The 12,177-nt window shown below is 36.0% G+C and overlaps 1 protein-coding gene across 2 annotated transcripts in view; it reads left to right on the top strand.

The window, feature by feature from the left end:
* The first annotated feature begins 8,384 nt into the window (after positions 1-8,384).
* Positions 8,385-12,177, top strand: part of PPP1R3A (protein phosphatase 1 regulatory subunit 3A) — a 28,066-nt gene continuing 24,273 nt past the window's right edge. For both annotated transcript variants that reach the window (XM_072401533.1, XM_072401532.1), the window contains exon 1: positions 8,385-9,217. In XM_072401533.1, the coding sequence (XP_072257634.1) occupies positions 8,385-9,217 (833 nt within the window). The remainder of the gene's footprint in view (positions 9,218-12,177) is intronic.

Raw genomic sequence — 12,177 nt, 5'->3', positions numbered from 1 at the left:
TATGAATTTTTTATATAAGTGCAGGTCTGGTTTAGAGGACAGTAATGCCTTGTTTCCCTTTTAATTTTTTTTTATTTTATTCACATACAATAAAGTTTTTTGTTTTGTTTTTTGAATAGGAGGCAGTGGAACAGCATAGTACCTTTCAGGGTGAATTTAACATGGAAATACAGACTAATCACTTTGCAGTGTGAATGTTCACTGTGCTTAGGAAATAAGGAAAAGCTGTGCTCACTACAAACAACTGACCATATGCAAGATCTCTCCTTTACATAATTATGTTTTGAAAATATTGATAATAATATAAAAGTACCCATAAATGGACGAGTTATAAAAATGTAATATAATGGTATTTTTTCTAGAATGATCTGGATATTTTTTTTTGTCCCTTAAAAAACTAAACCTTGAAATACTCACCTGTCCCTGTTCCCTGGCAGGGCACTGCCATCTTCTTCTTTATCCTTCCCCTGTGGATGATCTGCGGCCATTTTGATTGGCTAGGCCGGGATGACGTAAATGTCACACAGGCATGCAGGAATTAATTAATTCCTGGCATGCAGGGGGGGGGGGGGGGCACTGGATTGCTGAATATCTTGGCAACTAAAGCTGATGCTGCGAATTTGGATCTCAGCTTTTTTGCTGGCTACCTGGAGTAATCAGGCAGGTAGGAGAGACAGGAAGGAGAGATAACGGCAGAAGGGACATTGCCTGTCCCTTTTTGCAATAGTGAACTTCCTGATCATGGAAACTTAACAGCTTTATTTTAATTATGAAGCTAAGTAGATAATAACTTTGTTAAGTAAGTTTATTTTCAGAGCTGCCCCCACCCCTGAAAAAAGTAAATGCCCAGAAACATTTTTAAAATAAAAACATTATGTTTGTCTTTCATTCTTTTTATTTCTTCATTCTGTAGTAGGAGTGTGAGAAGGAATGTGACCTGACTGGTATTTTAGGGATATAATCACCTCCTGTGGATATTTTTGGAATGAAACAGTTGAAGGCTTTTATTGGCTCTAACTCCACAAGAGATATGTTCATGTCTTACACTATCAGATTACCATAAGGTTAACAATCTCTGACACCTCCCCTTCAATCTCATCTTACTTATAGTAGTCGAGTGGACTATTCCATGTGGCACCTTGTTAAATACTGTGGTGCGTTTCCACGAACAATGCAGTACTAAACAGATGGAAACAATCTGTTTCCATCATGTGTCAATACTTGCTGTAAAAACATGGCTGTTGGGAGTTTTTTTTTTTTTTTTTACATTTGGAGGTGACTGCTGTCTAATGGTTCTGCCTTTATTCGGGGAACACTTGGCTGTCTGCTGCTGCTGCCTCCTATCTTCAACTGATATTATTCATACTCACTATGATCTCCTCTTTTGCACTATGGGCTTACAATTCCCAGATTCTCTGTCAGACACCTAACCACGTTGTTATGCCTGTCTACCAGTTCTGGCTCTCCAAATTAATAACCCCCAATCTTCATCGCTAATAATAATTTATGGCAAATGGAAGTGGACTATTTCCAGCTTCTGCCCTCTAAAATGTCATTAGCCGTGCACCTGATAACTCTGATCTGAAGGAACTCTTTGTTGGTGTCACCAATCCAGCCATTTAACTATTGACTGCTCCCCACTGACTCTTGCAACACTTGAAATTAAGCTCAGGTTCCTCCCATTTCTCTTGATCACTGCTGAGATAAATCTGCACCCTAATTGAAGTCCACCAGGGGTGCAATAAATTGATTGGACATGATTTGGAAAGGCACACACCTCTCTATAAAAGGCACCATACTGATAATGTATATCAGGGCAAAACCCAAGCCATGAGGTCAAAAGAACTGCCTGTAGAGACAGATTGTTACAAAGCACAGATCTGAGGAAGACGACAAAAAATTCTGCTGCACTGAAAATGGCCAAGAGCACAGTAGCCTCCAATATTATCAAATGGAAAAAGTTTGGTACAACCAGGACTCTTCCAAGATCTGGTCAGCTTTGAGCAAGAAGAAGGTGAACAAGAATCCAATGGCACTTTGACTGAGCTCTAGAGTTCCTGTGTGGAGATGGGACTAAGTTCCAGAAGGACAACCATACCTCCTCAATGCAAAACACATGAAAGCCTGCTTAGAGTTTAAAAAGGTAACACCTGAAGGACTCTAAGACTGTAAGGAACAAGATTCTCTGGGCTGATAAAACCAAGACTGAATTGTTGGCCTCAGTTCTAAATGTTATGTCTGAAGAAAAACAGTCACCTGCCCAACATCTTTCCAAAAGTGAAGCATGGTGTTTTTCAGCTGTAGGTACTGGAGACTGGTCAGGGTTGAGAGAAAACTGAATGGAGAAGAAAAGAGATATCCCTAATTTAACCACCTGGCCAGTAAACCCGACCTTGGTACGGGGTAATAACACTTGCAAAAAGCGTTAAACCCGTACTTTTTTCAGGTGGTTAACAAACGTTGTATTGCAATCCGATTGTCATACATAACAAACGTTGTATTGCAATCCGATTGTCATACATATTACAATTGTAAGAAAATACTCACCGGTCCCCGCAGCTCCTCCGGACACGTCCTCTCTCTTCTGTGTTCTCCCGCCGAGTGCAGTGACGATCTCCGGGGTTTCCCGGTGACGTCGCTGCATGCGTCGGTGTCGGAGGCGGGGCAAGAAATTCAAATCCTTTGCATTGAACTCAATACAAAAAAGCTGTATTGAGTCCAATACAAAGAAATCTTTATATAATATATAAATATATATATTGTATTATATATATATTATATAAGCTACTGTACATATACATTACATTATACACTATTTTTTTTAAAGATTTTTTTTTTTATGTTTTATAAAAAAAAATTTTAATAATAAATTTATAAAACTTTGGACATATTTCGGTGAGTTATGCGGTCATTCGTTGTAATTCATTAGTTAAAATCTATGGGGCAGCCCTAAGACTTGTGTACAGTAAAACTAATTAAGATTTTGTCTTAAAATATCATACTTGATTATCCTTATATTTCTATGATGCAACAGAAGGGCAACTCACTAATAACATGAACTGCTTTATTGATTGATTTTATTATCGTGTCTTCCACATTTTGACATAGCAACTTGTGTTTAATGAGTTTTTCCCTTAAAAAGACAACAACAAACAACTGATTATTTTATAAGGAAGTGCAAAAGTCCACAAATGGTGGTGCTACTACATAAATTACTCTTGCACCTAAAGAGTGTCTGTTAAAAGTTTTTTCCTGTACTTTGTACTTGAAGATCGGATGGATGATTGAAGTGAACAATGTCTTACTTTAACGTCAGCTTACTTCAAGTCTTTTAATAAATAAAACCCAATTAAACAAATTTAAAAACTACATACTAATGTTATTAGATATATTTATTCTATCAGGAGTCATGATCCTTTCTTCTCCATTAAATTCTAATTTTTCATACTAATATAATGCTATTCAGTCCAATCATTATAGTGTATCCTCTCTGAGTTGATAGATTTACCTGGACTCTGGCCTTGTAGCATCAGGGGCTTCTTCTGGGATCTCCACTGTTGTCCTAAACAAATACTGATAGGTTATCTGTCTTCCATCTAACTGGCATTAGGCTATTTTGACATTTTAAGAGGAGCCTTATTTATTAAATGTCTCCCAAGACTGGAGAAGATAAGACTATCATGCTATAACTTTGGTGATCCAGCAAACCTGGCATGGATTATGTTCCCCCATAACAGTCTATCTTCTCCATTCTTGGAGAGCTTTAAACAGACATTAGATTGTGATCTTCTCTGAGAGACAGTATGTGACATGACTAAAACACTTTGTAATGTATTATAGAAGATTTCAGCACTATATAATGACATAAATATATATTAGAACTCTTCTATTAATTAGGATGTTGAAGTTCTATAGGAACACAATTTCTGAGTTTGAGTTTTGTTGAGGATAATAAATTACCAGTTGGCAAACGTTTATGTGTTTTTCATTATATTACAACTCCACAAGGATAAATCCCAAAAATATAAAGATATGCAGCCATAATATATTATCTGTTATCATTATTACAATAGTCTTTAAACTCCATATAGGTGATTTTACCTAGACAAAGATGATGATATCATATCACTCCAAATGATCAGATTGCAGCATTGTAATATTGCAGCAAATCAGATGATTGGAGGCTGCAGCTGGGGGTGATCTGTGTGAGACATTTGTAAGCACAGCCAAGAGTGCACAGACACCAATTTTATATGATGCATCTCAATCCAAAAAGTAGATGCTGCTGACCCTTATTTAGGTTCTGAACAAAAACAGATCCATCTGCTGGAGAAAAAAGCACGTGAGGGCAACACCTATTATTTATGAATGTACTGTTGATTAAAAAACAGAACTAATTAGGTAATACATCAGATATATTTGGCTATTTGATTTGGTGATATCTATTTCCTTTGTTAACATTTTTGTGTTTCTTTTGAGTATTTTGGTAAAGTATTGTCCATCAAATTAGTATTAAAAGATGTATTTTTTGGAGTGCTAATTGCTTAGGATTGCACCAAAAAAATGAATTGTAACTGTCAAGGACATGGGTTTGGTACTGAGAAGAGTCAGGATCTCTATTTGAAGTTAAGAGCTGATTTAAGTGAGCGGGTTTCTGATGAGATGGCAGCAGCTGAGAAACTCATGACAAGTCACACAGCAGTTTAAATAACATTTTAAATCTGCCTAGATTCAATGTTTGCTGTTATGGTGGCAACAAAGGAATTTGAGTATAATGTCAAAGGATTTAATCTGTATACTTGATTTGCTTATAAGGAAGACAATCATTTTTTGACCTATATACCTAAAATATTTTTATGTATAGAAAAATTGCCCACAAGCCAGTATGTAAACCAACCAACTGATAGAGCTACTGGAATGCTAGGTTTATACCTGCTTTGTGTCTATGTTGAATAAATAATTTCTGTATTCAAACTCAGTTTTAAGCACTACAGGCCTGATTTATTAAAGTTCTTAAAGACTGGAGAAGATACACTTTCATCAGTGGACCTGGGTGATCCAGCAAACCTATTTTTTTTAATTTTGTGATCTATAAATCTTCTTTATCTGTTTGTTTTGAATGAAAAAAAATCCAGGCTCCTGTGATGTCTCTGACATAAGCTAAGCATTATGAAAGAAATTGTCAGCACTAAGAGTTTTCTCCCAGTTACCAACCAGATCCAGCCTTAGAAGTATGAATTTGATTGCCAATACAGAAATAGGGATCTTGCAGAACCACCTGACTGACAGTGACATTCAGCCAGAGAACAGCTCAGTTTTCATTCCCAGGCCATGGCTTTGTTCTTTGCCAGCAAACTGTACATTATCTCTCTCTTTAATGATCAACAACACCATTTGCCATGTGGCTAAACCTCAGACCCTGTGTTGTTCCAATACATACTTTGGTCACCTAATGCTTATTCAATCACAATGCTGATGCTGTACCTCCTGTACTTTAATGTAGTAGATATTTAACTCCTTTGATTACATTATAGAATGTGAAAGTTTGAAAGCCCCCAGCCTAATTCTTCCAAAAAACAAATATGCTAAATGGCCACATGTCTATTATGGGGTCTATGTCATTGCAAACACAAAGGGCACGTACCCACAACTTTGGGCAGCACATTTGTTTCATGGCTTAGTGTTTCTAATCTATTAAACGATGATGAGTTTATGCCAACAAAGCATTAGTAAAACTAATTGACGCCCCTAAATGAGCTCAGTGGTAAAAAGAATTCAGTTTTTTTCCAGGCTGTAAGCAAGATTACTGCATACACCCAAATCCCCTTGCATACAACATGATCATCAACCTGAAATTTAGGGAATTCACTTACATTTTGCTTTGCACAGGATCTAAATCTGAACAAACATCCCTCAAGATAAATCCAGGTCTGATAAAAGTATTGGAACTGGTCAAGATACTCAGGATGCACTTCTGTAGATCTTGCAATACTAAACACCTGAGGCTTCTGTCACAGTGTCTGATATGTGTCATTTCTGCCAGAGGGAAAACCATGCTGTACATGCTGCTGCAATAACTGCAGCATCTGAGCAAATAGATTATCGAATACAAATTAGAGTAAATCAGTAACCCAGGGAATGTGTTTTTTTCATTTCTTTTAAATATAATTTGTGAAAGGAGTTTTCACCAGATATGTTACAAAGAGACAAGGAAAGCATTGATGGTGTAATTTATATATTGTAGACAGTGATTATCAACCTCAGGAAATGTTGCAAGAAAACAAAAGAATCTTAAGGTGTTATGTGTTATTAAACACTTTTCCCTCAGATGCTGTATGAACATCTAAGGTTTATGAATTTCTTGTTTAAAGAATTAGATATGATTAGGAAGAGTTTCTGTAAATAATATACATTGCTTAACATTAAGCTACATTACATTACAAAGCTCTGCTTCAATTTCATGACTACTGAACCAATATCCAATGTGTGAAACATTTGTAACAGGGTAGAATAAATGGCTAATTTGCTGGTCTGTTAGACAAGACAAAATTGCTTTTCTCTGTTTTACAATAAGCAGCATGAACAATGAACAAAATCACTTTAACATAAGTAATAAAGCAACTAATTATTTGCCTATGAGACTAGCATAGTATGCACAGTATATTTTCTTACCATCTTCAGCTAGAATCCCTAATACTTAAGCAATACCACTGAATGGCAATGGTATAATATACATACACTAATGTGTTAGAATTGCCACCAAATATAATCTGTACACATGTATGTTTCTATCATAATGCATGTCTGCGTGAATACATCTAGTTAATGTATTTTACAATTAAAGTAATTAGATATAATTAAGTAACTTTTTTTGTGGCAAATATGAAGCTCATCAACTTCATGTTTACATATATTTACACACTTTAATATCCTAAAATATTATAAACAATGTAAAGAAAAATTTGGATATTATAGTGTCCTAACAGAATTGAGTCTTTTTGTCCACTATTTATAACCTATGCCTGTTCCCTTTTGTACCAATTAACAAAGTTTAGATTTGCTGTGGCAGCAAACCAGTTACTGGTAATACCAGGGGAATCTAACAGCAGTATAAAGTATGAGCAGGGGGCTCACAAGAGACCCATATGCCTTCTTTTATTATCCTACCTATTCCCACCACTAGACCCCCATTTTCCTGCATATTACTCATCATTTTTTCTACCGTGTTTGTTTTCAACACTACATGGTTGTGGTTTACTACTACATGTTGTTCCTCAATCACTCATCTTTATCATAACTCAAGAAGTAATAGTCTAAAAAGAGGAATGGCTAAAACTGCCCTCTGAAGTTTCCATGTATGCATAGATCTCTGTGAAAGCTTCATTATAACATAACTATAAAATATAGAATAAAATGTTTGCACATCAACCCAGTGGTGACATGGCAGCAGCCATGGACAATGGTGTTTCTCCCCTGACATCAGTGAGGTTTAGGCTTTTTACTAGACAAAGTGAACAAATATGATAAACCTGTGTTCACTTTGAATACCCATTCAAGAACACTTTGTCAATAAAAAATGAAAAAAGGACTGTTAGCACATGATTGCGTAATTGAAATAAATGCAACTTTGTCATATTAAAAAGGCCAAGTCAACATTCAGTTTGCAGTGTACTATTGCAGCCTGCACTATTTTAGTAAATTACCTGAGTGTGTATTTTCTTTTATACCTGAATACATGGCTGAATGAGCACATAGTTGCTAGCAATATTATAATGTGTAATAATTAATAAAAAACATTACCAAAGAACAAATATAAATCGAATCAAATAAAAAAAAGTAATATTATATGTTTATTGCAAATATATACACACTTCTCCTTTTAGACATGAACTCACTGTGAACTGATTTGTAACTACTGATGAAGCCCATAGGAAAAAAGTTAAATATCAGATTTAGATAAGCTAATTTAATACAAAGTCAATTGTTCGAAACAATTAAAAACAGACTTTTTCTTTTCTGACTTTTTTCTTTTCATAATAAACAGATCTATATATGAAAATATTTTGGTAAATATTTCTGCTTCACATGTATTTATATTTATTTTAAAAAAAATATTATTATAAATCATCAATATATATCATATTTTATATATTTGTATTGATATCACTAAACATAGGTTGATAGGGATCTGTTATGAAATACGTATATTTAAAAAGAAAATGCTTTGATGCTTTTTAATCATGTTACACTAAGGGTATCAGAATTAAAACCTTAAGGTGGAAGGCTAAAATAGTTTACAAGCCACCATGCTTATTAATAGGCCTGACTCCTCTTTGCAATGTCATGTGTAATGTTAATCCTCATACTAAGTCACAGAGTCTCAAATGTCAACTGTCAAAAGCTGCTCTGCTCTTCTTCTGCACACATCTGAGAGCAAGATGGAGAGTTTTGAAGAAAATAATGGAGTTAAAGATAAACTATTGGAACCACCAAGTGTAGCTGACTATTACACAGAGGAAGATGATGTGAAAGCTACAATTAAACCTCGCTTATCTCCACTTCCCAAAAGACGATCATCATCTGTATCTTCAGATGATGGAGAACTGGAACCACCACCTACAGTAACAAGAAAGGTGTCTTTTGCAGATGCATTTGGCTTTGATTTGGTGTCTGTCAAAGAGTTTGATACATGGGAGCTACCAACTGTATCACCAAATTTTGAAACTGAAAGTGTCAAAGTTGAGGAATTTTATTTAACTCAAAGCTTCATATTGCCACCAATTGATGTACTTATGGAGAGACTTTACACAAAAAAAGCATCCCTAGAATCGGTGGATTTTATACCAGGCACATCAGCTATGAAGGGGATTATTAGAGTGCTTAATGTGGCCTATGAAAAACAGATTTATGTACGAATGTCTCTTGATAACTGGCATAGATTTTATGAGCTACTAGCAGAATATATTCCCGATTCCTCGGATGGCAAAACTGATCAGTTTGGTTTCACCATTTCATTAGTGAGCCCCTATCAAAAAGAGGGTGCACGGGTGGAGTTCTGTATATGCTATGAAACTCCGCTTGGTACATTTTGGGATAACAATGATGGATGTAATTATGTGCTGACATGCCATAAAAAGGAAGAGTTTGTGGAAGTTGATACCTCTTTAGAGGATGTAGCAGACAAAAATAAGAAAAGCTGCCTTAAAACAGCAGGAAGGTAAGTGTGTTATCTTCAATATAAAATATGTAACTCACATTATATTGAATATATTCCTTTAACTTTCCAGAACACACAGAAGTACAGTATATGCAGTATTTTTAGTGCTATACAGTGAGCAGAAATCCTGCTATTTAACCTCTGTTGCTGACCTCTTACACATGCATATACCTCTGGAAAAGCATGTATTTTGCTGGATCATGTATACTCTTACTGCTGTGTGTCTGGATAGATGTGGTCACTTTGAAGAGTTTGAGGTCACATAACACCGTCTTCCAGCTGATGATCAGTAACAGTAGATATAAACTAAATGACTAAGCATAGATTAGAACTTATCCAGTCAATACAAGTACCAGTGGCCATACATAAATAGAAATTTGGAAAAAAAATGTAAAACACAAAACCTGACTGAAAATTCTTCAAACAAAAAAATAAATAATGCAAATTAAAAATTAAGAGTATTATTATAGCAGTTGATATTTATCCATAGAAGGATTTGAGTGTCTTTTCTGTTGCAGAATGTGTATTAGTTATTATAACTTTTTATTTCAGTATTTTCCAAACCTAGTTCCGTGTTTTACTTGTTGTATATCTGCTTTTTCCATTGTACTGTAAGCACAGTATTTGTTGCCATGTCTATCTTGTATGCTATTTGTTTGTCCTTTTCCTCTCTTTACCAGTTAGTTGGGGCCAGAGTAGTACCACAGTATGACTGCTAATGAAATTTTCTTATCAGTTAGTTATAAAATGTGCAAAAAAATGTATCACTAAAGTATACCTTTAGCATAGGGAAATATGAAGTTGCTGACCTATTTCTAAAACTGCTATTAAACTTGCTGTTTGGCTGGCCATCTGGCATCAATATGTCACAGATCAAGCACATACTGAATGCATATCCTGAAAGTCAGATTAAAGTCATAAGTCCTTATCTGTATACTTTCAACAAACTTTTTAAGCAAGAAGGTATAACAACCACCCTAACGTCATTTTTTTAGTTAATTCCAATGTTACATCCTTGTCCACGTGAGTAACCAAAAAGACAGTAAAGCCAGGATCAGGACAGCGTCCCCAGAATTGCATGTTTAAAAACAAGTCCTTAAACCCTGGAGCCTGACCTGCAGCTCTTTGACACCTTCTGGCATCTCTCAGGGCCACAGAAGACAAAAGTCAGTGTTTTGAAAAGTAAAAATATTAATTGGACTGACTATAGTTTTTATGTGCAGATTGTTAATTGCTTTTCTTGTTTTATGTTATCCAATTTTAATGGGCACCATGGAGGACTTATGTGGAATAAATAATTAAGGGGTTTTAAAAGCATTGATCTCTAGCACTCTTGTAACACGTCTCACATAGTTTTGTACCATCTCCTAGGGTATGACCTCAGTCTCCAATAACTCCTATGGCACATCTGCAATCTCTGACCAACCACTTCTGTACATGGCTGCAATCTTTGACAGTCTTCTGTATTAAGTCTGCAAGCTCTGACTATGTCCTGTCTTCTGACATGGGGCCCAATTTATTAATGCTTTCCCAGACTGGAGAAGATACACTTTCACCTATTTGTTAGCCAACGTTTTTAATACTGCACCAGATTCATTTCAGGTTTGCTGGATCACTGAGGTTCACTGATGAAAGTATATATTCTACAGGCTTGTAGAGCTTTAATAAATCAGGCCCATTGTCTGCAGTCTTTGGCTTTCTTTTGTAGTAGGTATGCAGTCTCTGACCTTCTCCTATACAATCGGCCTGATTTATGAAAGCATTCCAAGGTTGGAGAGGATTCACTTTCATCAGTGAAGCTGGGTGATCCAGCAAACCTTGAATGGATTTCAACACTTGCTAGCAAATGTTTTGGATCCTGGACCAGATCCATTCCGGATTTGCTGGATCACCCAGCTTTACTTATGAAAGTGTATCCTCTCCATCTTTGGAGAACTTTAATAAATCAGGTCCAATATCTACATTCTCTGACTATCTCCTGTAGTGTGTCTTATAGCCTTGACCATCTCCTGCTGTATGCATGCAGCCATTCCTGACAGATTTTATGTAGCATTACATTCACTGCACCTGAGACCCCTTTATAACTAAGTTGATCACCAATTATCTAATATATAACTGTATTTTTCTTTAGCCCTACCCCATGCATATGTATTTCTGACCCTGCTCCTCCAAAATCTTTGCTACACATTCTGCTAGATGTCCCACAGCCTTTTCTTCACAAACTACCTGGACAATCTCCTCTGGCTTTGTGCATGCACATTGCAATCTTATGTAAAAAGACTGTCGAGCATTGGAACACAACATAGGCAGTTTATCAAATTAATAAATGTACTGTTAAGGAAGCAAATCCCAGACCAAAGACTTTTAGATAGTAGGCTGTGTGGCATCTAGCAGAACATAAAACAAGGATTTAGGATCATCAAAAAGAGGTAAGTGTAGGGCTTGGAACCAGACCCTTCCCCAGGCACAAAACCTACTGGGGCAGGGATAGGGTAGAAAGCAAGCATAGACCCCATTCCTCTTTGTATTATGACCTGATTGGCCTTGAAAAAGAGGGGCAGTGAACCTTACGACTATACCTGGCCCCATGCTTACTCAGCAGTGGGGGTCTTTATAGTTGAAGGATGGAGCTTCATCTCTAAGGGGTTGTAGTGGTCTCTGGGGGGGGGGGGGGGACTAAATGGAGGCCCCCAGATTTCTACCCCTCACCCTGGGTAATGATTACTTGGGTACATTGTACCACCTAACCATTTTCAAAAAGTTAAAGATTATTCCAATAATAAACACAACATGAAAATATATTTTATTTAAAATTGAAACACAATATATATGAAGTTTAAGAAAAATACCTTTAATTATTACCCAAGGACATAATCTATCCTCAAATATCTATTCCAGTTTTGGTATTGTTCATCGGTCAAAACAATGACAAATTCTAACTTGATAATGTATAACAGTCA

Source organism: Pyxicephalus adspersus, chromosome 2, assembly GCF_032062135.1.
Source record: "Pyxicephalus adspersus chromosome 2, UCB_Pads_2.0, whole genome shotgun sequence".
Lineage (NCBI taxonomy): Eukaryota > Metazoa > Chordata > Amphibia > Anura > Pyxicephalidae > Pyxicephalus > Pyxicephalus adspersus.
This window is presented reverse-complemented; position numbering and strand designations above follow the sequence as displayed.